At 39.8% G+C, this 27689-nt stretch overlaps 1 protein-coding gene across 3 annotated transcripts; it reads left to right on the top strand.

Annotated features, from left to right (window-relative positions):
• On the top strand, positions 1-27689 carry LOC102399204 (nuclear autoantigenic sperm protein). 3 transcript variants are annotated; one of them, XM_006052551.4, is made up of 15 exons: positions 1-176; positions 12783-12833; positions 15228-15338; positions 17491-17571; positions 18616-18725; positions 19436-20416; positions 23623-23702; positions 24343-24428; positions 24537-24610; positions 25099-25287; positions 25409-25575; positions 25969-26025; positions 26122-26199; positions 26921-26983; positions 27497-27689. In XM_006052551.4, exons 1-15 carry the CDS (start codon positions 118-120, stop codon positions 27575-27577), a joined length of 2268 nt encoding a protein of 755 aa, XP_006052613.4. In that variant the 5' UTR covers positions 1-117; the 3' UTR covers positions 27578-27689. The 3 variants fall into 3 exon arrangements, with proteins under 3 accessions (XP_006052613.4, XP_006052612.4, XP_006052614.1); XM_006052550.4 differs by having other exon boundaries at positions 2-176; positions 26921-27049; XM_006052552.3 differs by lacking the exon at positions 19436-20416 and having other exon boundaries at positions 5-176; positions 26921-27049.

The raw sequence follows: 27689 nt of genomic DNA, 5'->3' as shown, positions 1-27689 counted from the left end.
GCGCGGGGTCTCCAATCTGCCATTTTCTGTCCCTGAATAAGTCTCTGGCGTCCCGAATTCCGTCTGTTTTTCTCACAGGCTGTGTCCCGTCCGCTGGCCCACCACCTCAGGGGAACGATGGCCGCAGAGTCCACAGCCACTGCCGCCATCACCGCGGAGCTGGTTTCTGCCGACAAGTAAGCCGGACCGTGGAGAGCTTGAGGCACTGGCCAGTCCGCAGGGAGGGGGTGGTGGACGGAGGCTCCCTGGGAGGGGCAGACCGGAGGGTTGGAGGACGTGCCTTCCAATGAACAACGGTCGCTATTCTGGAAGGCCCGGACACTGGAGAAGCTCACCTCTTGTAGAGAGTCTCCCTCAATATTAGTAACGCCGGTCGGCTGGCGCCCCCTGCCCCGCTTTTCGCGGCCGCCATCTTGCCGGGGGCAGCGGCGGCTGTCTCCATTGCCTGCCCCTCTCTTTCCTCCCCCGGCCCGGGGCTATCGGTGGGGAGGCGGGGCCCAGGCGCGCCGGTGTGCCTTCATGCCCCTGCTATGCCCACACAACTGGTGTGCGCCTCCGGTAGTATTCTCAAACACCTCGGGAAGATAACCAACAGAGATTTGGCGCCAAAAAAAAAAAACCTGCACGAGGAAGGAGGCCGGACTGGCGGCTCGGGGTGGGTGGGACCTCTAGGGGGCGGGGTTGTGCGCTAGTGCGTTCGCTTCCCTCCGCGGGCTCTGGAGCAGGGGGCGGGGCCCCGAGGAGGCGGGAAAACTCCATTGTTTGGGGCTGTGAGGCTCGCGGTCCGCCTCAGACTTCCGCGGTGGGACACCGGGAAGCTTGTTCCCCGCGGTCTCCTTGCTCACTTGGTACCCTCCTACCCTCAGCTAGGCCCATTTCTTTTTGTTGTGTGGAGAGCATCGTGGTTCTTTTAGATTTTGGCATTGTTGGCAGGGGACTCGATTGCTTGTAGAAGACTTGATCGGGTCGTGAAGCATCTTTAGCGCTGCGTTGAGGTCTCACTTCTAGCAGTGTTTGGTTGCTAGGAGAATGGGCAGTATTGTGCGTGAAGTGCAGTAGAATGGAAGACATGATTGCTGTAAAAACGGCACAGTGCCACTCAGGTATTTTTTCAACAGTGAAGGGAAACGGGACGTTTATTCGAAGAAACATAATTTAAATTATTAAGTGGCAGAGCCCTAGCATTTCACGTTTTTATTCCCTCATTTCTCATCCTTCCTTCATCCCCAAAGCTTACTTGAGAGGAAATTGCATGAAAATTTAATTAGCTAGTTGGAGAGAGCAATAAAGGCAGCATTATTCAGTTAAATTCTTGGAACAATTTAGGGGTAAGGCGTTCAAGGGGGAGGGTGAAGAAAATTAACGTGAGTTTAGACTCTGTTAAGAATGCACATCATAAAAAAAAAATTCACATTATAATTCCAGTATAACCATTTAAAGAATAAAAAACACGTGTAACTTTCAAACCAGTAGAGAGGAAAAAATGGAATGAGAAATAAACCTTAATTCAGAGTTGACTTTGATACCACTTTCATTGCTTAAGTGGTGAACGAGGGGCCGCAGTTGTCATCTCTAAAAAGCTTCAATTTGGCTTCTGTTCCCTCATGCCATTTAAACAACATTGGTAAAAATTTATCAATGACTGTCTAAATGTTAAATCAGTCCTTGTCCTCACTAGCTTTCTAAATAGTTCTAATTTTTAATGTTTTTATGTTACAATATATAATATAACAGTTTGTAATGTAGTGGTAAGGAGGAATGAGAAAACTTAGGAAGTCTTATGTGGTGCACTGAATTTTAGTTCAGCTGTCTTATAATTTCTGAGCTACATAATTATACCTTTAGATGAGAGATGCCAAAGTAAAAATGAGTGGTTTAGCTCAATCCTTAAAGTTCTGGAGTTTGTTGTTTCTGTTTCCATAAGTGTAAGGTTCATCTGTGTTGGTGTGAGGCTTATTTTGGTGCTTAGTATTCAGCTGTTTAAAGTGAGATCAATAACTTCTTGTATTGGGTTGGCCAGAAAGTTTGTTTGGGTTTTTTTCCATAAGCTCAGTAAGTAGACTTTACCATGAGATGAATTAATGTCACAGTAATTAGAATATACTTTTGTGAAAGATTTAGCCAGTGTACCCGTGTACCTAATTTTTGGTGGATTGGAGGTGTTAGGCCAGTATATTAGCTCAAATGTGTAAATGAGAAAAGAGTCTTCTTGGACCTGCAAAAAAAAAAATATTGTTCTTACAAGATTGTTTTATTTACTCATTAATTTTTTGTGGCATGGCATGTGGGATCTTAGTTTACTGACCAGGACCTTGAACCTGAGCCCCTTGTATGGAAAGCTCTCAGTCTTAACCACTGGACCACCAGGGAAGCCTCCTTAGAAGATTGTTTTAAATGAAATCTGATATTTGATAATCTCAGGGTGGTTTTGAGGTGAACGACAAGAACAGATCAGAAAAATAAATGAAATATAGAAATTATTTCTGAACAAGATGAATATGACTTGTACTCTTAGGACAAGTTTACTCATCATCACATCCATTAACTTTGATAATCTGTGTGTGTGCAAAAGAATTCTTCACGTACCACTTTAAAAGTTGGGGTTCAGAGAAGTCCCTGGTGGTCCACTGGTGGACTCAGTGCTTACACTGCAGAGGGCAAGCTGTGCGGCCCATCCGGGAAAAAAAAAAAATTGTTTAAAAATGAGCCCTGAGGTTCACCCTTAAGATTCCACACACAAAAAAAGTCCTGTGTTCATGCACTGGAATGCTTGATACTGTTAAGATGTTCATACTACCCAAAGAGATCTATAGATTCAACAGTCTGTCAGAACACCAGTGGCACTTTTTGTAGAAATAGGAAAATGCATCCTAAAACTCATAAGCAACCTCAAGGGATCCCAAATAGCCAAAACATTTTTTGTAGTTGTTTTAGCCTTGCCTCGGCCCAGGCCCTTAGCAGTGCGAATGTGGATCCATTGGATCACCAAGGAAAGTGAAAGTGAAGTAGCTCAGTCGTGTCCGACTCTTTGTGACCCCATGGACTGTAGCCTACCAGGCTCTTCCGTCCATGGGATTCTTCAGGCAAGAATACTGGAGTGGGTTGCCATTTCCTTCTCCAGGGGATCATCCCAGCTCAGGGATCGAACCCGGGTCTCCTGCATTGCAGGCAGATGCTTTAACCTCGGAGCCACCAGGGATTCCCTGCTAAAACAGTTTTGAAAAAGAATGAAGTGTAGATCTCACTTCCTGATTTCAAAACATTGCAAAGCTATAATAATCAAAACAGGGTGGTACTGGTAAGATGGAGCAATGGAATGTAATAGTCCAGAAATAAATCCTTGCATATGGTCAAATGATTTTTGTTAAGGGTGCCAAGATCACTCAGGACACGACATTCTTTTCAACAAATGGTGTTGGGAAAATGGGATGTACACATGCAGAAGAATGAACTTAGACCCTTATATACAAAAATGAGCTGAAAATGGATTAAAGTCCTAGATATAAGGCCTGAAACTGTAAATCTAGGAGAAAGCATAAGTTGAAGGTTCCATGGGACTTCCCTGGTCGTCCAGTGGCTAAGACTCTGTGCTTCCAATGCAAGGGGTGTGGAGTCGATCCTTGTTCAGGGAACTAGATCTCTACATGCCTCAACTAAGAGTTCACAAAAAAATAAAAATAAATATTAAAAGCCCCATGGAAATTCCCTGGTGGTCCAGTGGTTAGGATTCAGTGGTTTCACTGCAGTGGCCTGGGTCCAGTCCCTGCATGGGGAACTAGAATCCCTCAAGCCCTACTCCCAACAAGGGTAGTTCTTCTGACATTACAGATTAGTTTTGTCTGTTTTTGAATGTTATATCTACAGTATGTTATTATATGACCTCTTATACTCAACTTTATGTGAATCATCCACATTACATATTATTTAGTGATTCTTTTTGCTGTGTAGGGGCTCTGCTTTTGAATATTACACTTTATCTGTTATATCGTAGGTGGGTGCTGAACATGTATTTATTTGTAAGGGTATCTTAAAACTATGGAGGGACTTCCCTGGTGGTCCAGTGGTTAATACTGTAGGGGACACAGATTTGATCCCTGGTCAGGGAACTAAGATCTTGTATGCCAAGTGGTGCAGCCAAAAAAAAAAAAACAAAAAAAACCTAGATGATGTCTATGATGACTAGGAGTCAAGAAAACTGGATTCTATTTCTGGCTACCATGGTGGATCTCAGTTTTCCCATTTGTAAAATAGTGGCAGTAATGGGGAAGATTCTTTCAGGAAATTTCCTTTTAGGAAAATTTTGTGAAGCAGTTTTTTTTGTCCTACTTATAGGCATAGTGAAAGCCTTAGTCCCTCAGTCATGTCCGATTCTTTGTGACCCCATGGACTGCAGCCTGCCAGGCTCCTCTGTCCGTGGAATTCTCCAGGCAAGAATACTGGAGTGGGTAACCATTCCCTTCTCCAGGGGATCTTCCTGACTCAGAGATCGAACCTAGGTCTCCTGCACTGTAGGCAGATTCTTTACCATCGGAGCCACCAAGGATTCCCTGTATTTATCGAGCATTTGTTTTATATAATGAGACAGAAAAGATCTCTGCTCTTAAATGGAGACTCCTGGGATAGAGACCATAAATATGTAGATTAGAGAATATCAGTGATAAAGCGCTATGCAAATAATAACTTTACCTTCCTCTAGTTTAAAGAGATGTGAGGTTAACTGGGTGGTTATTTTAGATTGGGCAATCTGGAATGGCCACAAGGAGATGAATGACCAGGAGCCAGCTATCTGAAGTTTCCATTCATGAATACGAGAGAGTGTGGATACAGATATGGGTAGGTTGATGGTTTTGGTGGTTGAGGGAGACTTCCTGTCTAGTGGTGTCTATTTGCTCAATGAGGTGTTGAAGCAAGACCTGCTTAGAAGTAAGGGAGAATGGAATACGGTATAGGAGATTTGAGGAGAGAAATAGTTACTTTGGAGACTTGGAAGACATTTTAGGGAATGTAGTAGGATTGCCAGTTTTGTCCTTGTTTTAGATTTGGGGCCAAGAATTTAAAGAGTGCAGTCAGTGCTGTTGTTTTCTTACATGTGCATTCAGCTGCTTTTCTGGAGCAGACACAGAATAGACAGCTAGAGGGTTGAAACCACCTCTTGTGGAACTTAAAAGTTCTCTAGAAGAAAGGCCTTCACAGTGAGAGTTTACATTAAGGAAAAAAATCTTGACGATCAGACAGTTGGAGATTTTTCCCCCCATGTCTAGCAGCTGCCTGTTTGGTCTCTTGGTGCTTGTATTCCTTCGATAGAGCACCATCTCCTCTGCGATAGAGCACCATCTCCTCTGCATTCAAATGTCCCAAGGTGGATGCTTGTAAAAACATTTTCTCTGTGATATATCTGTTCAGTTGCTTTCTTTGCTTCTTCCCTTGCATAGCCAGGCTTCTTTAGGTAAGAGTCTGCATTTCTAGTCTCCCATTTTTTCCCCTTCTATTTGCTTATGCATTTAACAGATATATTCAATATATATTTTAATATGTTGGGTTTCAGAGATACAAAGATGAATAAGATATTAGTTTCTAGTCATCAGATCACAATCTAACTGGACAACTGTGTTCTGAGAATATACACATTTGTCCATCCTTTCCTTCATGTCATTTAAACAGCATTGCTAAAGATAATCATTGTCCAAATGCTGAAGTAGTCCTTATCATTCTTAGCTTCCTAATTAGTTCTTTTTGGTACCTTTTTGCTGCCTCTGATACCAGATTCAGTTCAATTCAGTTCAGTCCCTCAGATGTGTCTGACTCTTTGTGACCCCATGAACCGCAGCACGCCAGGCCTCCCTATCCATCACCAACTCCCGGAGTTCACCCAAACTCACGTCCATCGAGTCGGTGATGCCATCCAGCCATCTCATCCTCTGTTGTCCCCTTCTCCTCCTGCCCCCAATCCCTCCCAGCATCAGAGTCTTTTCCAATGAGTCAACTCTTCGCATGAGGTGGCCAAAGTACTAGAGTTCAGTTTTAGCATCATTCCTTCCAAAGAAATCCCAGGGCTGATCACCTTCAGAATGGACTGGTTGGATCTCCTTGCAGTCCAAGGGACTCTCAAGAGTCTTCTCCAACACCACAGTTCAAAAGCATCAATTCTTCGGTGCTCAGTTTTCTTCACAGTCCAACTCTCACATCTATACATGACCACTGGAAAAACCATAGCCTTGACTAGACAGACCTTTGTTGGCAAAGTAATGTCTCTGCTTTTGAATATGCTATCTAGTTTGGTCATAACTTTCCTTCCAAGGAGTAAGCAGCTGCAGTCACCATCTGCAGTGATTTTGGAGCCCCCAAAAATAAAAGTCTGAGACTGTTTTCCACTGTTTCCCCATCTATTTCCCATGAAGTGGTGGGACCGGATGCCATGATCTTCGTTTTCTGAATGTTGAGCTTTAAGCCAACTTTTTCACTCTCCTCTTTCACTTTCATCAAGAGGCTTTTGAGTTCCTCTTCACTTTCTGCCATAAGGGTGGTGTCATCTGCATATCTGGGGTTATTGATATTTCTCCCAGCAGTCTTGATTCCAGCTTGTGTTTCTTCCAGTCCAGCGTTTCTCATGATGTACTCTGCATAGAAGTTAAAGAAGCAGGGTTACAATATACAGCCTTGACGTACTCCCTTTCCTATTTGGGACCAGTCTGTTGTTCCATGTCTAGTTCTAACTGTTGCTTCCTGATACCAGATACTCCCTCTTTAATTTTATTTTCCTTTGATGCTGCCTCTGATTCTTCCTATCTTTTAGTTCTTTCATTGTTAACGAGTGCTAGCATCTTTTGATTCTTTATGTGCCAAGCATTGAACTAAGCACTTCGTGAACATTCTCATTTAATTTTCAAAACAAATCTTGTGAGATGAGTAGTGTTAATAGTTGACAAAAGTTAGGTACTTCACATGATAAGTGGCAAAGTCACTTGTCCTTAATCCTACCCTTAGTGATTCAGAATTGGTCACTTACTTTAATAAATATTGATTAGATGCCAGGTTTTGTGCTTGGTTGTAGAATACAGTTTAGGATAAGATAGTCATGGTTTCTCAGATCTTAATCCGGATGGAGAATACAGAAAGTCAGTAGGCAGTTAGAATATAGCATGAGTTATGATTGGTGTTACGTATAGATTAGAAAATCATTTGTGTAATTGGGTAAGTTACTATGGAAAATAGGATATTGACACATACCACAAGGTGTTTTGTGTGTTTTTTTTTTGTGAGAGGATTAAATGATAATGTAATAGGTACCGCTCTATGACAGATGTTTGCTCTGAATTGGCCTATTGAATGTTACCCATTTAGGTGTTTTATAAGCACCTCAAAACCAACTCTGAGGGACTTCCCTGGTGGTCCAGTGGGTAAGACTCCACTCTCCCAATGCAGAAGGCCTGGGTTCTATCTCTGGTCAGGGAACTAGATTCCAGTACTCTTGCCTGGAAAATCCCATGGATGGAGGAACCTGGTAGGCTATGGTCCATGGGGTTGCAAAAAGTCGGAAACGTCTGAGCGACTTCACTTTTAGCAATATATGGAAACAGTTGTTTTTCTTACGTTCTTGTCTTTGAATATTTGATGGGTAAAAAAATGTTTTTTCACTGTAGTTTTGTGTTTCTCTGAAGAGTGTGAGCGCGTATTCAGATGTTTGAGCTCTTTGTGTTTCATTTTCTGTGGATATGTTTATATCCTTTAATCTTTTCCTGCTGGACTTTTTTCCTTTTGATTATAATACTCTATATATTTGGTAAGTTAACCTTTTGTGAAATGAATTAGATGGAGTAGAATTTATCAATCTTCTATAACTTCTGAATTTAAAAAGGCCTTCTCCAGATGAATTACATAGTAATTCTCCCATGGTTTTCTTTAGTAATTTTTGGTTTTACAGTTTACATAACAATTTTTTAAGAGAAGCAGAAATCCAGATTTTTTGTGTGCTATCTTCATAGTTTTAAATGTAGTAGCTACCATAATTAACATTAAAAAAATAATTGTGGATAAACATGTCTGTGGCTCAGATAAGACATGAACATTAGTGTGTAATTTTTTTCCTAACTTGGTGTTTGTTACATTGTGGTCTCCAAACCAGCAGTAGCATCACCTAGAAGGTTGTTAGAAATGCAAATTCCTGGACCTCATAGTAGATCCACTGAACCAGAACTCTAGGGTTGGGACTCAACAGTCTGTTTAATTCATGTAGACTGAAGTTTGAAGAATCTCTGCTTTAATTATGCCTTTTCTTCTGACTGTACTAGTATGGCCTTGATTGGTTCATGCCCTTTTTGTCTAGGCTACTAAGTAAGAATAGAACTAAGTTTATCATTGCTGACCTGCCTCTTGAGAAACCTGTATGCAGGTCAGGAAGCAACAGTTAGAACTGGACATGGAACAACAGACTGGTTCCAAATAGGAAAAGGAGTACATCAAGGCTGTATATTGTCACCCTGCTTATTTAACTTATATGTAGAGTACATCAGGAGAACCACTGGGCTGGAGGAAGTGCAAGCTGGAATCAAGATTGCCGGGAGAAATGTCAGTAACCTCAGATAGGCAGAAGACACCACCCTTATGGCAGAAAGTGAAGAAGAACTAAAGAGCCTCTTGATGAAAGTGAAATAGGAGAGTGAAAAAGTTGGCTTAAAGTTCAACATTCAGAAAATGAAGATCATGGCATCCGGTCCCATCACTTCATGGGAAATAGATGGGGAAACAGTGGCTGACTTTATTTTTCTGGGCTCCAGAATCACTGTAGATGGTGATTGTAGCCATGAAATTAAAAGACAGGAAGGAAAGTTATGACAGCATATTCAAAAGCAGAGACATCACTTTGTCAACAAAGGTCCGTCTAGTCAAGGCTATGGTTTTTCCAGTGATCATGTATGGATGTGAGAGTTGGACTATAAAGAAAGCTGAGCGCCGAAGAATTGAAGCTTTTGAAGTGTGGTGTTAGAGAAGACTCTTGAGAGTCCCTTGGACTGCAAGGAGATCCAACCAGTCCATCCTAAAGAAGATCAGTCCTGGGTGTTCATTGGAAGGACTGATGTTGAAGCTGAAATTCCAATACTTTGGCCACCTGATGTGAAGTGCTGACTCATTTGAAAAGACCCTGATGCTGGGAGGGATTGAGGGCAGGAGGAGAAGGGGACAACAGGATGAGATGGTTGGATGGCATCACTGACTCAATGGACATGGGTTTGGGTAAACTCTGCGAGTTGGTGATGAACAGGGGGGCCTGGTGTGCTGCGGTTCATGGGGTGGCAGAGAGTCGGACATGACTGAGCAACTGAACTGATACCCATTTTTTTCTAATTTTATCCACTTCAAACTTTTGTACCACAGGGTATATAAGAAGTAAATTTGATGATATTATGCATTCAGTGCCTCAGCTTGATAAAAATTTAAAGACTTAGGTTGGCATCAAAACTAAATGATCTGTTTCTAGTCTTGTTCCTAGGAAGTGGGGACATGGAAAGTAGGGTGAAGGACAGTTACAAAGGTGTGAAGTTCAGGAAATCCCCTGGCGGTTTAGTGGTTAGGACTCCACATTTTCACTGCCATGGTCCCTGCTCTAGGAACTAAAGTCCTGCAAGCTATGCTGTGCAGCCCGGTCCCCGCCTCCCCCCTGCCAAAGATATAAGCATAAAAACTGAGAGTGAACATTTGGAAATGAAGAAATTTGACATTACTCTGACATTTCTGTTTTATATTAAAAAACCCATCTCTTGCATATTGAAATTGAAAGTCCGGTCTTTCAGTCACAGGTAATTTGAGAAACTCTGTGCTAGAATTAGAATAATCCATTAGTGAAGGAAGCTATTTGAACGTAACTAGCTATGACAGGGGCTTCCCCTGGTGGCTCATGGTAGAGAATTCCCCTGTCAATGCAGATTCAATTCCTGGATCTTGAAGATCCCCTGGAGAAGGAAATGGCAACCCACTCCAGTATTCTTGCCTGGGAAATTCCATGGACAGAGGCACCTGGCAGGCTACAGTCCATGAGGTCACAAAAGAGTCTGACAGGACAACTGAACAACAGCAAGCTATGACAGGAAGTATTTGTAGATAAGGATCCTGGGCCATTCCAGGGTTCTGGTCAGATCATTTGCCGCTTACTGTGCAGCTGAACACATTAGCTTTTAAATTGTGCTTTTTTCCTGTCAGTATGAAATCTGCTTATTTTCAACCCCATTTCCCTGCCCACCTCCCCTCTCCAGGACTTTTCATCAAACTCGTAAACCAATATAATATTTATAAAAGGTTTAGGAGTTTCTAGCAAAGATACTGGATCCTGCTGACAACTTTTCATCTCTAAAGCATTTTCTAAGACTCAGATTCCAATATAGTTAGCCCCTGCTTGTCATTTAATCTCTTCTGCTTTTTCCAAATTGTCCTCTCTGCTTTTTTTTCGGTGGGGGGGACGCAGGTTGGCGTTGGCGCCTGTGGCTTGTGGGATTTTAGTTCTCCCACTTGGGCCATTGGCAGTGATGGGGCGAATCCTAACCGCTGGACAGCCAGGGAATTTACCTGTGTCCTCTGCTTTAACTTTTGCTGGAGGTTGATTCTGATGCTTAGCATACAGTGAAAGTGAAAGTGAAGTTGCTCAGTCGTGTCCAACTCTTTGCGACCCCATGGACTGTAGCCTATCAGGATCCTCTGTCCATGGGATTTTCCAGGCAAGAGTGTTGGAGTGGATTGCCATTTCCTTCTCCAGGGGATCTTCCCAACCCAGGAATCGAACCCGGGTCTCCCGCATTGCAGGCAGACGCTTTACCGTCTGAGCCACCAGGGAAGTCACATCTAGCATACAGTAGATACTAATAAAATGTCTGTTGAATTTAATTTTTGAGTTAATATATTAATTGAGTAAGCTATTTTTTAGTTGTTAATTTGTTTTGTCCATATTGTGTATATTACTCTGCTGTTTTCATAAATTTGGTATGCTAAATAAGAAAGTCCAAGTATGAAAAATCAATTGACTCAGTTCTGTTTGTGTGTATATTTTAACCTTTGGAGGAGTTAAAAACACAACTTCCTGTGTTCTCCCATGCTCCTAGCTTTCTTGCTTCACGTACTTCAGTTCTCATGTATGGCTTCTGAGGTGTTTAGTAGTAAAGTTTTCTGTGTTCCCACTGTTGTTCTTCTCCATTTCATCACAGCTAACAGCATTCTCTGCTCTCATTTGAGATGTAACGGTCCTTGGTTTAAACTGGTGTGCTTTGGGGGCACAGTTAAAGATGATATATATCCTTAACTGAATATTTCCTTTGGGATATAGGTGAAAACTGATGATAGACTAGGTAACAAAGGCAAGGATTTAAGTTAATACCAAGTGAATGGTGTCAGTGTATAGCATTCCTAAGTAATAACTTAAGTCAACTCTTTTCTTGAAGCCTACCTAAGGTTTAACTGTATGGTAAAAAAAGGGTAAATTCTTTGTTCCCTTTATTTATCAATTTTCAATCATTTTCCAAAGATGACTAATGAGGGTTTTTTTTGTTTGTTTATATTATTGAGAACTCACGGATTTAAACATATTTGGAGTTTTCCAGTCAGTTGCAGCTATAATCTTTTTTAAAATGTTTAAAATTTTATATTGCAGTATAGTTGATTAACAGTGTGTTAGTTTCAGGTGTACGGCAAAGTGATTCCGTTATACATATACATGTATCTATTCTTTTTCGAGTCTTTTTCCCACTTAGGTTATTACAAAATACTGAGCATATTTCTCTGTACTACAGTGTAGGTCCTTTTTGGTTATTCAGTTATTATCTGCGTGTGTGTTTTATGTTTATTTATTTGGCTGCTTTGGGTCTTAGTTGCACCACGTGGGCTCTTAGATCATCATTGCGACGTGAGGGATCTTTCAGTTGTGGCTTGTGAACTCTTAGTTGGGACATTCGGGATCTAGTTCCCTGACCAGGGATCGAACCCAGGCCCCTTATTGGGAGCTTGGAGTCTTACCCACTGGACCACTGGGGAAGTCCCTATTATCTTTGTTGATGTTCACATTGTCCCTTCTTTTGGCCAGTGAGATTTTATTGAGGTTGGCTCCTAAGTGTGCTTTTGTAATATTTTTGTAAATATGAGACATCAAATTTATAGAGAAGTTGAAAAAGTACAAAGAACTCTTCTTGCTTTACCCTGGATTCCCCACCTTTCCTTTTAGCATGACCATTAGTAGATATGATCCTAAATAATGCTAGATAGAGTTTTGTTGCCTTCTGTCATGATATTGCCCCAGATTCACTATGTACTTCTCCAACACTGTTTTAGATCAGTTATTTCTCAGAGGATTCTTGGTTCCTTTTAGTGGGAAATGGATTTCAGGAGCACAGTCTAGGTTCTAGGGGCTGCTGAGTTGGTCATTATTTCCAGACTTTTTCAGTAAACACAACTATGAAATATTTTAAAGATACTTATTAGTACTTTTCCCCCCAAAAATGAATGTTCTGGGAAACTTTGCTTTTTCCTTTTTTTAAAAAACAAACTTATTTTTAGTGAGCAGTAAACTCAAATCTAGGATGTAACTGTCTTGTTCATTATATCAATAGTATCATGTAGCAAATAAGCATTCAAAAGTTACTTGAATGAATAAGCGTTAAATTTGATAATGTAAATAAATGTTATGTAAGATCTGAATATATTGGACATTTAATAAATAGCTCTTTTTATGACTTTATGTTTTTAAATTTCTAGTCTTAAAATAGCCTTTCATTTTTACTTTTTTCCCCGTTAATTTTTCTTTACAGAATTGAAGAAGATGCCCCTGCTCCTTCTACTTCTGCAGATAAAGTGGAGAGGTATGATTATTTACAATGGTGTGATTTGATTTATATCTAGAACATAGACATAAGAGCTATGTAACTTGAGGGCAGTTTGTTTTATCATCTTTAATAGGTAACGAGTGAGAGTGAATAAGTGTTAAAGTATTTGTTCAATTTAAAGTATGGAGTCCTGACAGTGATGTCGTCAGGTTTTTTTGTATTTGATTAAAATATTTGAATTTTAAAAGTTGTTTAATTCTTCTCCTTAATTGGTACACAGCATGCCTGGCAAATGCTAGCTTATTCTTTGTTTGAATACATCTACTGATTTAGATCTCAGTTTTGTAAGGTTGCCATTTTCAGTTTTGTTGTTAATTCTAGTTGAAAGTTTTAAATTTTATATTGCGCCCACATGTATTTCCATGTAACTTCTGCATCTTGATGTGACCATAGTTCTTAACCAGAGGAAGCATAATAATTGGAAAGCTTATCCAAAAGGTAAATGCCTGGGTTGTGTTCCTGGCGATTTCATTTGTTAAGCTTTGAGTGTATGTTTTAGAAAAATTTCTGGTAAATCTTAAGCTCACTTTGGTTGAAAATTACTGTTCTAAATTCCGTCTAATCCTTCTGCAAAATATATGCACGTCTTTTGGGGTGTTTTTAAGAGTCTTAAGTTTTTCTTTTTTTTTTGTTTTCATCATTTTGTTTTTCACATTGTGGTCTTAAATTCCTTTGTTATTTTGGTTACTTAAACTATGTCTTCTACAAATACTATCTAATGATGTGTGAGTTAGTCTCGTTTTTGAGTGGAAGGAGTACTGCTCAGGATTGATCCTAAATACATTCACATAACTTTTAGAGGGTTAATCTTGGTATATACCATGATATTAAATTTCTGGACTGAGCATAAGGTGTAACTGTAGCTAGGCTATGTAACCCCTGGGACACTGTTGACAGGTAATTAATATTATAAACATTTATGATCTTTCAAGGAGTATGATAATCTGATTCTGAGAGAAACATGAAGGATAGTTGGGAAAAACATGAAGAGTCTCATAAATTGGTAACAACTGACCTGAAATAGTTACTACTGCCCAGCAACTATAGCATGTGTCCCTGGCCAAGTTGTTCTTCTATTCTGCTGAGCAACTTTTTCGTAACATTCAATACCATCACCTGTCTTCTTGCTCTTGATGAGTTTACTTTTTAAAAAAAAATTTTGATTAGTGAATAAGCAGTAGGCACGGAATTTTTTTTAAATTATTTTTTAGTTGAAGGATAATTGCTTTACAGAATTTTGTTGGTTTTTGCCAAACATAAGCATGAATTGGCCATGGTATATGTATGTCCCCTCCCTCTAGAGCCTCCCTCCCATCTCCTTCCCCATCCTGTCCCTCTAGGTTGTTACAGAGCCCTTGTTTGAGTTCAGTTACTTTATCTTAAATCTGTATCCACACATTCTTTTCTTTTGGATATGGGTCCATGCTCTTACTCAGAAGTTCTCAAAAGTATAGTGTAGTTTGTATGCCCTTGGTATCCCTAAGACCCTTTGAGAGATTCTGCAAGATCAAAACTGTTTTTGTAACCGGAACAACATTTGCCTTTTTGACTGTGTTGACCGTTGATACTGATGATGAAAAAGCAATGGTGGATAAACTTGCTGGCCCTTTATTTAACATAAGTCAAGGCAGTTACAAGTAGTTCACTACCAGTTTCACTTAGGAATGTCCATTAGAAAGTAATACAAGCTAATAAATTTATTTTCAGTCCTTCACTAAATGATTTTATAATCTGTGACAAAATGTGAAGTATGAATGCACTTCTGCCTACTAAAGTAAGTAAGATGATTGTCTTTAGCAAAAGCACTTGTGTGGCCATTTGAATTAAGAATCAGATTTTTCTTTGTGGACATGGGGACAGGGGAGGAGAGGGTGGGATGTATGGAAAGAGTAACATGGAAACTTACATTACCGTGTGTAAAATAGATAGCCAATGGGAATTTGCTGTATGGCTAAGGAAACTCAAACAGGCTCTGTATCAACCTAGAGGGGTGGGATGGGGAGGGAGATGGGAGGGAGGTTCAAAAGGGAGGGGATATATGTATACCTGATTCATGTTGATTCATGATGAGGTTTGACAGAAAAACAGCAAGATTCTGTAAAGCAATTATCCTTCAATGAAAAATAAATAAATTAAAAATAATTAAAAATTTCATGGAATTCTGGATTTGAAAGGATGATCAACAGACAAACTGATTATGCAGACTTTGTAGTGAGCTTTTGTAGTGATAGATTGTGGGTTAGCTCAGCCTTGGCAGAGCAGTTGAGAGGTCTAAGGAAATAAAATACTACAGTTTAAATGTAGCAGGTATTCAAAAAATGTTGATTTTAAAAGTATATGACACCTGAAAAGAAATCTTTTTTCTTGCAGTCTGGATGTGGATAGTGAAGCTAAGAAACTCTTGGGATTAGGACAGAAACATCTGGTAATGGGTGATATTCCTGCAGCTGTCAATGCCTTCCAGGAAGCAGCTAGTCTTTTGTAAGTACTGTATAAACTTGAGTCATAAAAAGTTGTTTAATGGGAAAAAGAATGAAAAGCAAGAGTTTAAAAAGATTTATTTTTCATGTATGAGTTTATTCCTATAACTATAAAACTCACGTATAACTGAGCAGTTTTAGCCTTTGATTTTCCTGAGTTAATGAAATTTGTTTTCTGTTGATCACTAATTTGTCCCAGTTCTGGGACTTGTTCCAATTTTAACAGTGGAAGTGTTTTTTTTTTGTTTGTTTGTTTGTTTTAACTTTTTATTTGAAGTGGAGTTGATTTACAGTGTTATATTAATTTCTGCTGTATATCAGAGTGACTCAGTTATACGCATATATACTTTTTTTTTATTCTTTTCCCTTAAGTATATATCCCAGGGTACTGAATACACCTGTATAGTAGGACTGTGTTTATTCTAATGCTTGAAGTTCTATATCCAGGGGAGTCTGTAATCCCAAGCAAGGCATGGTTAGTCACCCTCTCACTAATGCTGTTATTAGCACAGCATTTTTCATAGATTCTTAGCTCCTTTGTTATCTGTACAATTTCTTGAATATTGATAGTTGACCACCAGGTGGCCATGTATATCTGTATCTTGGGGGAACGGGTTAGTCTTAGTGCCTCAGGAGTGATTTAGTTTAGCCAAAGACTTTAATGTACTTTATACACTGAGAGAAAGTGTCTTTTAAGTGGTAGCCTTTCAGCCTGTGACTTGTTTTCTCAAAAATACCATTACCAATAGCAGTTGAAGTCAGTCATGCATGCTCATTAGTTGATAACATTATATTTAGTGGAATTGAAGAACTCTTCCTTATGAAAGAGATGCTTATAATAAAGCTGGGTTTCAGGTTTGAGGCTCACTGATTAAGTCTTTGGCTTCTTCATTCCTTTTATTCAGTCAGTCAGGGGTATATTAGTGTATTTTTTTCCTAACCCTTACTCCCTCTAGAACAGAATCTTATTCCTGGATGCCTGTTGATTGTTGTTGATTTATTGGCATCTGGCCTCTCTGTCATCATCTGGGCCTGAAGAGCTGAGGTTCTGGTATTCAGTGTTGTGCTAAGGGTAGGACCCAGGTTTCATCTGATGCTAAGTAATTAGGTGTTTTTATATAAAAATCTTACATTGTAAAATGTTAAAATCTAAATTTTTAATATTGAGCACATAGAAACACACTTCTTAGCTTTTTCCTTCCAGATTCCTGAAAAGTTTAGTTTTCTCACTGTCCTGTCATTAAGGGTATTTGAGTAGAATTTGAGATGCATTCTTCTAATATAACAGACTTCCCTTAAACATGACCTTCATCATTATAGCTTTTATGCTTAGTTGCTCTGGTTACTCTTACTAGACTCTTAGACTATTAGTTGACCTGACTTAGCATGATTTCTGCAGATCCTTTACCCCATAAAAGCTAGTCTCTTTACTCCACATAAAGTACTTCCTCCTTCCCATTTATCATACTTGTGATTTTTCCTCTGCTTTTCTTCCATGTTTATAGGTATTAATAGCTAAACTAGGTATATATATTGCTATCTATTTCTAAGCATTATTTTGAATGATTTTATATATATTAACTTAATTAGTTCTTGCAGTAGATCTAAGCGGTTCTTAACATTTCCATTTTATAAATGCGAAAACTAAGGCATTGTGAGATTAAGTTAACTACTAAAGTTTAAAGTTAGAGGCAGGATTTGAATCTAGGCAAGAACATTAACTCTTTATCATGATGCCTGTACATGGACTTGATTTATGCTTTAGTCCCAGCCAAAGGCCATCTAACTCCTAACAATATTCTGGCTTATATTGACCCCTATCTTTTATCAGGAGAAATACCTGTTAATAGCTTGGATCTTAGATTATATATTTTAATTGTAGCAAATAGATGTCTTTTTAGAATATATATTCTAATTATATAATGTATATTATAGATCTAAATCCATAATTATGATACATACTATATAGATGAAGAACTGGCAACATTAACTTATTCATTGTTTCTTAAAGTCCCTTGAACCTTGAGTTCAAGAGGAGGGGAGAGTATTGGTTTCCTAGAAGGATGTGTTACAGAAGAAACGTCATTTTATGGCTAAAGAACTAGAAAAAATAGAAGTTTAATTCGGATCCTAGCTGTTTATTCTCTTTTTAGAGGTAAGAAGTATGGAGAGACAGCTAATGAATGTGGAGAAGCCTTCTTTTTTTATGGGAAATCGCTTTTGGAGTTGGCAAGGTATGTCTTTCAAGCTAAGTTTAAAGTAAGATGTTTGTATCATAATGATTTATTTAAAAACTTTTAAGTTTCTTTGTTAAGATTATTTATTAGCCTTAAGATTTCACAGGAACTGAGTGAGACTGGTTTTACTCAGGGGGTTTAGAAAGGAGGATGAAAAATTGATGGGTTGTTTTTGCTTCTCTTTTTCTTTTTTTGCTTGTGCTGCACAATATGTGGGATCTTAGTTCCCTGACCAGAGATTGAACCTTCGCCCTCAGCAGTGGAAAGTGTGGAGTTTTAACCACTGAACCTCCAGGGAATTCCCTTGATGGGAATTTTGAAAGGCACTTAAAAGAGTAAAGTTATACTTAAGTTTTGACTTTTGCAGTTATTAGAAGCAGAGATCTTTCCATTAGTGAATAGTCAATAACTTACCAAGTCTAGTTTAGAGAGGGAACCTTTAAAAACACTCTCAGCTAGCCCAGAACAATATCCATAACAAGGACGGACCGAAGGACAATTTGGAAACACTTGGCACATGAAAATATCTTAAGATAAAAAACAGAAGAATCATCTCTGGATAAGGAGTTGGAAAGTTGTTGTGATATTCCACCAGAATTTATTAAGCAGAATAAAATATATTGAGGGTACACAGAGTAGCAAATAATCTGTAATCTATTTAATCTCTCACTTTTGCTAAGCTTTCTAATTTTGTAGAGCAGTCTAAGGATTTGTCATGAAAATCCTGCCAGAATGTTTTTGGCCATCTAGAGACATATAGGTGGATGCGAAGTTTGGGAAACATGGCCCTTTTGATAAGGGTTATCAGTGCTTTTTCAGATGGCTGGATAAAGGGTATGTTCATTTTCTGCAGTGCTCTTAAAACAGTAGTTTATATTCATTTTGACCATTGCTTTTCTTTCATGAGTGCTTATAGTTTATATTCCCTGTACTTACTTACTCTTCTGTTGCTTTTATAATACAGGGCTAAGTTTCTTTCTTAAAAAGACTGTTAGGTTCTAGCCATCATACCTTTAGTACTTTCTCCTTTTGTTCTGCTAGAATGGAGAATGGTGTGTTGGGAAATGCCCTGGAAGGTGTGCATGTGGAAGAGGAGGAAGGAGAAAAAACAGAAGAAGAATCTCTGGTAGAAAATAATGATAACATAGATGGTATGTGGAGTTGCATGTGACATTCAAGAGATGCGACGTATAGTTCTTATATACAAGCTATGGAAATAGGGCTCTCCTTATTTTGAATAGTCTCTCTTGGGGCTACACCTGCATCTGGTGGAGACTGCGGGGGAGGTCTCAGTGAAACTGATGATAGACTTTTTTAAGGGGATAACTTAATTTCCTAAATAAATCTGGTTATTTAAATTGATATTATAAGTATTAAAATAACCTAAAATATTTTTCTGATGTAAATTTTTATAAGTCTTTGCAGCTCAGTTATTTTAATGGCTGGGCTTTTGGGGCCCTTTTACATTTTTTGGTTCTAAGAAAATTAAATGTTAATTTCTAATCTGGGTTTTGCTGCTAGAGTTTTACATATCAGGTCTATTTTATATCTATATCTATATATATATATAGTGTTGAGAGGAGAATGTAAAGCTTGGCATCTCTTAGCTAACTGATAATTAGAATGCTCAAGTAAAATAATACCTAATTTAAGGAGCTTGGGTTTCTTTTGCAGTAAATTGCTCTGCTAGTTGGGATTTTTCCTTTGCTTTTCTCAAAGGGGCAGGTAATTTGTAGGCCATCTGCTAAAACATAAGCCAGGCTGTTTGAGGGTTTAAAGGGAATGTATTTTTAGTTTCCATTTATGCCTTTATCATTAAATTCGAAGACATGTTTATGCTTCATGTTCTTTAACCATGTAGAGGAAGCAAGGGAAGAGTTGAGAGAACAGGTTTATGACGCCATGGGAGAAAAAGAAGCCCAAAAAACAGAAGACAAGTCTCTGGTAAAGCCTGAAATGGATAAAGAACAGGAAACTGAAATGGAGAAGGGTGGAAGAGAAGATATGGATATCGGTGAGCCTGCAGAGGAACTACAGGAGAAAGTTAAATCAGCTCCAGATCAGTTAACTGAAACCACTGAAGAAGGAAAAGGAGCAGCGGCACCAGAAGAATTGAGTGAAGCTGAAGTCACTTCTAAGAAGCCAGATCAGGAAATACCGGGTGCTGAGGAAGGAAAATCAGTTTCTGAAACTGACGTCCAAGAAGAGTGCAGAGAAAAAGGGGGTCAGGGAGAAGTAATTGTGAGCATAGAGGAGAAACCAAAAGAAGCTTCAAAAGAACAACCTGTTGTGATTCTAGAAAAGCAGGGCACTCCAGTGGAGATAGAAGCAGTCAAGCCAGTGGAGATGGGTGGGGATGAGCCAAAGGAGCAGGTAGCTGCCTCTGAAAGTGAACCAGGAAAGGCTATTCTTGAGCAGTTGGTAGGACAAGAATTGCCTTCTGCCGAAGAGTCACCGGAGGTGACAACACAGGCTGCAGATGCCTCAGCTGCAGAAGCCGGATCAGAAGTCTCTGAGAAGCCTGGAGGGCAGGACACTGTTCTCCCTCAGGATGGTGCAGTCAATGGACTGTCAGCTGCAGGGGATCACGCCTCCACTAAACCACAGACTAATGCAGAAGGACTGATAGGAACAAAAGATGGCTCAGCACTAGAGAAGGGCAGGGCAGAGTTGGTTCCTAGCCAGGAGACTAAGCTGTCTATAGAAGAGTCTGAGGCAGCCGGAGATGGGGTGGAGACTGAGGTGGCCCAGGGGGCTACTGAGCAATCCCCTGAAGACAAAGTTAAGATAGCTGCTAATGAAGAAGCACAAGACAAAGAAGAACAGATGAAAGAGGGTGAAGGTAACCGGGACATACAAGAGCTACAGTGGGTGGAGTACATTCTGGATTTGACTCACTAATCATGGGTAAAAGTCAGCCTTCCATTCAGAATTTTCCGTCTGCCTTTGGATTAGGAAAGGGCTAAATGAAAATGGGAGTGGTTTAAGAAGGTGGTGATAAGTTGAGCAAGTTAAAAGCAAGTCTTCTTTAGTTGGCTTATAGACTAACGCTTTTACTAATTGCAAAACAGGCCTTTCTGAGATTTGGCTAGCTATCAGTAACTTGTTGCACTCACTAGCCAACAAAGGTGGGTGGTGGGGTGGAGTAGGTAGGGAAATAGTGCACTAGGCTGGCAGAGAATGCTGAATGGATGTTCACTTGCATGCCTCTGGATTTTTAAATTTACTGTTCACATGGTTCCTTTTTTTTTGCTTTAGGAAGCAGGATTAAAGCAGTAGAATCCACTGAATTGATGCACTTAAGCAGGCATGCCATTTAAGTGAAGGCAGTTTACCCTTGAATGTTTTATCACCAGAGTGAAAGAATTCTGGTAATCTTTACTTTCAGTCTTCAGGAAGTGTTTAGAGGCTTATTCACATTAGTTAAATTAACCCCCTCCAAAAGATAATTGAAAACTGTGAAGTACTCTTGCAGCTTTCCCTCCTCATTTCATGCTTGCTTTGGCTGCTAAACTGACTTTTTTGTTACTTAGAATGTCATGAAGTGTGAATGCTTTGTATCGTATCATTGGTCTAATTATGATTCCGTTTCATCAAGATGTATAAGCCTCTAATTAGCAACTACATAATTGGCACGTCTGACTTGAGTTGTACTATCATTTGAGGATTCTGCTGTGTCTGTAAGATTCATCTAACGGTATTAATAACCACAGGTATAGTCCAATTAATCGTTAATACTTACATATATACACACACACACATATTATGTAATTGACTACTGAGTTTTCTTACGTTTGAGATGTTCAAAGACCCATTATCAATATCTGTAGCTAATTCTGGTTAACTTCCTTCTACCTGTGTGCAAGTCCTTGTACTCCAGCCAGCACAAGCATGGTAACCAGAAGTGAATTGGCTAAATGGTAGCACCATTGGGCTGCTCATTGGGCTTGAGGAGAGTGTATGGAAAAAGCACAGAACTGAACTCCTCAGTTTTAAAAAAACCTCTCATGTCTTAATCTTTCGAGTTTCTCACATACGTTAAACTTTACTTTTGATTCCGAAATACAGTACTGTGTAGTAGATAGTATTACTCCAGTTATAGTGATGAGGAAATGGAGGGTTAGGGGTTATGTGACTTGTTTGGGGTCAAACAGTAAATCATAGGACCAGAATATGACCCTAGATCTGATGTGAAGGTGTTCTTCCCAGAATACCTCACACTGAGGAAGGCAACTTTAATCCCTTCCTTTAACCCACTTCTTGTCAGAAATGTATGTGGTAGCACTAGCCTGCAGAAATCTTGGAAGAGGTTTTCTTTTAAAACCCTGTGAAGAGGTATTTAAGAGTCATTCTTCTGCTTTGCACAGCTCTCTTGCCACATTGTTTTGAAGATGCTCTAAGATGAGAGAAGTGGTGTCTCTAAAATGTTTCCCTTTCTCTGAAGGATGACTTAGGACAAACAAGATTCCATTTTCAAAGAAACTTAGAAAATAAACAGATCTCTTAACTGAGGCCTTCAGTGCATTTCTGTTAATACCTGGGTACAGATTACCAGGTTGAAAAATAGTGGCTTTCTCATTAACTTAGCTCTTCTCCACCATTCCATGAAGGTAATGCCGATTCCTCAAGAGAAACAAGTATTTTTCTCAGACCATTATAAGAATTTTAATTTAAAAATTTGATGTAAAACTCCAAATATCTAGACATTTTATGCCAAAATAGATGCCACTTTCTAGCATGCTGGTATGAGTTGAACAGATACCAGATAAATAAGAATATAGAACAGCAACATTTTGTCAAATTTTCCTGCACATTGGGAAGATAAGGTGTTTGGTTTTTTAAATATTGTGAGAAATATACCCGATCTGCTTCACCTGTCATGTGTTCTAGTGGAGGATGGGCTTCATCCTCCAAGTCACCCATCTAGCCTAACATTAGGGAGCTAAGTATACAAACCACTTTGAAATTTGGGCACGGAAAGCTACTGGTATGTGGTGGTGAGTACTTGTATTTCAGAAGCACCAAATTACATGGTCAACAGGAGAAAAGGGAGGTACCTGATAAAACAGTGTTTGCTATAGAGGTTAATTACAATTAACTTGTAACTTTAACTGGTTCTTAGGACTTTAGTTTGTCCTAATTTATATGACTTTTCTTTGCCTATTTCCATCCTAAAGAAATACTGGTAGACAGATAAAAGTTCTTTATCCTGACTTCATGGCCCTAATGCCTAATTTTCAGTTAGGAGACAGTATTTGAGCTCTTCTTATGGTGTTAAATGCTTAATGAAAGATGGCAGAAATAGGCACATTATACCCATTTCATGAATTGTTTGAACCCAAGTGTGTAGAGCTGTTTATCAGCAGCCTGTCCTCGCAGGCAGTTAACTTGTATTTGTCAGTATGATGAAATGTGGTGTTGGTATGGCTGCAGACTTTAACATGATACTGGAAAGTCAAATAATGTACTGCTCACTCAAATTCTGTGCATGCTGGAGCTGGCTGGAGTGCGGCATGCTCATTGGTGAGGATTGGTGAGGGCTGTGCTTCTTTCCACGGCTGTATTGTGGGAAAGCATCTTCTTGAGCATCCTTGCTTCAAATGGACTGAAGTAATTTAACTTTTGGTATTTTCTTGGCCTTATTAGTATTAACTGACAGTTGGTTTAAAGAACCCAGGAATACTGGCTGAGGCCTCCAACTGACTCTGAGTAGATGGGAGTTTCTAGCCAGTGAATCAAAGTCAGTAGTTAATTTCTTTTGATCTGAACTGTGCAGGTTGAGTTTTAGAAGAGAAACACAGCCTGTTGGTCATTGAAGGTCTGAATTATTTAAGATTATGCTAAGTCGGGATTAGACTCGAGTTAGACTGTTAACCACTGACTTTATTATTTATATCCAGTTCAAATGTTACCCGATTTGGCTTGAATCTGGCCTGTCCTACCCCAGAATATAGGTCATTTGACATGTTTATTGGAATCTCCGACTTGTCCTGTCATCTTTGTCTGTTATGTTTAGTATTCTCAATACTGAAGAATTTTTGCTTGCAGAAACCGAGGGCTCAGAAGAGGAGGATAAAGAAAATGACAAGGCTGAAGAAACACTAAATGATTCAGCTCTTGAAAACAAGGTGAATTCTTATTTGCCGAGTATTATCTCCTTTCTTATTGTAGGACTGTGGTTTACTAGTGTAGGCATAATTATTATAGATAGTCATTTCTTGGTTAGGGTTTGGGGACCCTTTATTCATGCTGAGAATAGGCAGATCCATTTGATCCTAGAGGTCCTGTCAATTAGGACAGGACCCAACATACCATTGCTAACTGTCACTGATGCTGAAGCTCCAGTACTTTGGCCACCTGATACGGAGAGCCTACTCATCGGAAAAGACCCAAATGCTGGGAAAGGTTGAGGACAGGAGGAGAAGGGGGCAACAGAGGATGAGATGGTTGAATAGCATCACGAACTCGATGGACACGAGTTTGAGCAAACTCTGGGAGATGGTGTAGGCTAGAGAAACCTGGCGTGAAGTCCATAGGGTCATATAGAGTCGGACATGACTAAGTGACTGAGCAATAACTGACATAAGGTGATACAGGGTAGACTTTGAGGGGTCCATTGTATAGGTTTAGAGAGAAAATTCTGAATTTTGAATCCTATACCAGTTCTGCTCCTTCACCTCAGCCATACTAAATTACACATTTTGATTTGTAATCAAAGATGCCTGTCTTGTACTTCTGCCTAACACCAATGATTTGGATATACTTTAGTCCCTTCAAGAAAATGAAGAGGAGGAGATTGGGAACCTAGAACTTGCCTGGGATATGCTGGATTTAGCAAAGATCATTTTTAAAAGGTAAAACTCTTGGTGCTTTTAGCCTTAGGTTGGGAGTTTGGGGGTTGAAAACAAAGCAGTTAGGCTTGGTCAAATGTTATTAAGGTTTCTAACTATCTTTCCTTTTAGGCAAGACACGAAGGAGGCTCAGCTTTATGCTGCGCAGGCACATCTTAAACTTGGAGAAGTTAGTGTTGAATCTGGTAATACATTTTCTGTTTTACTCTCTAACACAGTCTCCCCCCTCCCCCCGCCCCGTGCCTTAACCTTCTAATTCCTTAAAATTCAGCTCAATTGATCATAAATTGTGGGCAGTAAGTTTTGAATGGACAGTAGGTGTTTTGGGTTCGTTATGGTTCCTAGAACAATGAATAGTCTTTTAAATGATACTGTAAATGAAAGTCTCTTGGTAGGTTTTTTTTCTTTTGGCTGAACTGTGCAGCATGCGGGATCTTAGTTCTCTGATGAGGGGTGAACCCATGGCCCCTTTGCATTGGGAGTGCAGAGTCCTAATCACTGGCTTGCCAGGGAACTCCCTCCCAGTAGCTTTTAAGTTGTTCAAGGGTCCTGGAGATACTACAAAGAAAAGTGAAATATATATAACATGGGAAAACATTTCTGCAGAATTTCTGGAATTATAGAAGTTCTGTGTATTAAATGTACATTTGCTTGCTATTTTTCTCTTCAATAGAGAATTACCTCCAAGCTGTGGAGGAGTTCCAGGCTTGCCTAAACCTGCAGGAACAGTATCTGGAAGCCCATGATCGGCTCCTTGCAGAGACTCACTACCAGCTGGGCTTGGCCTACGGGTACAACTCCCAGTATGATGAAGCAGTAGCACAGTTCAGCAAATCTATTGAAGTCATTGAGAAGAGAATGGGTGAGTATGCATCGTCTGTTTCCACAATAGTTATGATGGATCCAGTATCGACAGGTTTTTTTTTAAAGGTTCCTTTTGTGTTATCTATTACTTACTGATCACTTCAGCCTTTTCTTTCTAGCTGTACTAAATGAGCAGATGAAGGAGGCTGAAGGATCACCTACTGAATATGAGAAAGAAATTGAGGAGCTGAAGGAGCTGCTCCCTGAAATTAGAGAGAAGATAGAAGATGCAAAGGAGTCCCAGCGTAGTGGGAATGTAGCTGAACTGGCTCTGAAAGCAACTCTGGTTCGTTTGGTTTCCTTGTAGAGTTTTGATAGTCACACATTTGATATTTTTGAAGGCCCTTTATCATGGTACTAGTGTTCCATTTGCTAGGAATCTTCCTCACGACTTGGTTTCCAGGGATTTGGATGTCAGAGGGAATGTGAGAAGTCTTAAACGATTTCCTCTCAAATAATAAATACAATGCTTAAGACAGTATGCTCTGGAGCCAGACTGTGGGTTTGAATTCTTTCTCAGCTATTTACTGTGTGACCATGGGTCTGAGTAGAGAGGGTGGGTGATGTTGCTACCATATGGAGGCCACTAGTGTTTGAAGTCTTATTAATCAGTTGCTTGTACGTAGGTGACGTGGTGGGTTCTATCCTGGGACCCACTTGGGTTTGTCATTTCTCACAGGTGGAGAGCTCTACTTCAGGTTTCACTCCTAGTGGAGGAAGCTCTTCAGTTTCCATGGTGGGTATTCAGGTGATTTTTGTCAATTAATACTAGGCCTCAGTGTATATTTCATATACAGCAGTACATTGGTAACAAAGGTTTCTTTTTTGCCAGATTGCCAGTAGAAAGCCAACAGATGGTGCTTCCTCATCAAATTGTGTTACTGATATTTCCCACCTTGTCAGAAAGAAGGTAAATCTATATGTGGTCATTTCTTTTCTATATTCTCCCTACTCTGCATTTCCCTTCCTCCAAATGATACATGAGAATTACCTTTCACATAAACATCCCTAATACTTGGTGGAATAAGATAGCTGTTTTGGGACTTCCCTGGTGGTTCAGTGGCTGAGACTCCAAGCTTACATTGTTGGGGGCCCGAGTTTGATCCCTGGTCAGGATCCCATATGCCACAACTAAAGATCAAAGATCCTGAGTGCCACAACTAGGACCTAGTGCAGCCAAAAGAAATACATATGTCTTCTAGCAACACTCTGCTGGTCTATTTTAGCCCAAGGGCTATTAGGAAAGCTGATGAGGAGGTCTGGTCAGATCATCCCATCTTAGGAAGCTGGCAGGTTTACAGTAGTCATTCAGCAGCAGACCTCCTTAAACTTAAGCCTCCACTCTTATTTTGCTTCCTGACTCAACTGTAGAAATTCAGATTTATGGGTTGGTCACTGTTGTCTATTTCTCATTCCTATCCCCTCTCTCCATCCTTGGAGAGGCTGAACTGGTATGTTTAGGCATACCAGTCTATTCTCCAGAGGACAGGTTGTGGCTCGGGAGACCCTTAGAGCTGTGAATCCTGGTGTTCATAGGGAAGAGGCATGTGTTACAAAATTGTTTTATAATTGTCCTTTTAAAAACAGTAAGCACATTTGTGAAGCTTTCACAATTAATTATATCTTTATAGAGGAAACCAGAGGAAGAGAGCCCCCGGAAAGATGATGCAAAGAAAGCCAAACAAGAGCCAGAGGTGAATGGAGGCAGTGGGGACACTATTTCCACTGGAACCGAAGTTGCTGAAAACATGGAGGAGGAGGTGGGCAGTTAAGCAGGGTTTGGACTCTTGCCTCATTTCCCTTGTTCTCAGGGCCTGGGGAAACCAATGCATGTTCCCCAACTTGATCCTCTTTGGATTATTTGATTACTTTCATAAAAACAATGAGGTTGTACAGGAAACAGTTTGGTTATGAAATGTAAGATGTCTCATTGTCAAATATATACCACAGGTCCCCCTCTAATGAATGTGTGAGAAGACACTTGATTGCTAAGACCATTCGGTCACTTTTGCTTGCTCCTCTTTCTGTCAGCCTTATTAGAGAGAAGTTAGGAAATGGGTGTGTACTTGTGATCCCTTTTAGTGTAGAGAGCAAAGCAGAATTTAAGGGACCTGTGTTGTTCCTCTGACTGAGGCTGACTCAGTTGTGTAAGAAAGAATGGCTTAAAGTAGGGTCACTTATGCCCAGGCTCCCTGTTTATCTTCCAGGCTGAGAATAAAGCTGAAAGCCGGGCAGCAGTGGAGGGGACAGTGGAGGCTGGAGCTACAGTTGAAAGCACTGCATGTTAAGAGAGGGAGCAGAGCCTTCCTCCCAATGGAAAGTGTTTTTGTATATAATGTATTTTTTCACTTTTTGGGGATTCTTTTTGTATAACTTCAATAAAGATTGTAAGCAAAGGTT

The sequence above is a fragment of the Bubalus bubalis genome, chromosome 6 (genome assembly GCF_019923935.1).
Source record: "Bubalus bubalis isolate 160015118507 breed Murrah chromosome 6, NDDB_SH_1, whole genome shotgun sequence".
Classification (NCBI taxonomy): domain Eukaryota; kingdom Metazoa; phylum Chordata; class Mammalia; order Artiodactyla; family Bovidae; genus Bubalus; species Bubalus bubalis.
Note: the sequence above shows the minus strand (reverse complement) of the source record. Positions and strands in the feature narration are given on the sequence as shown.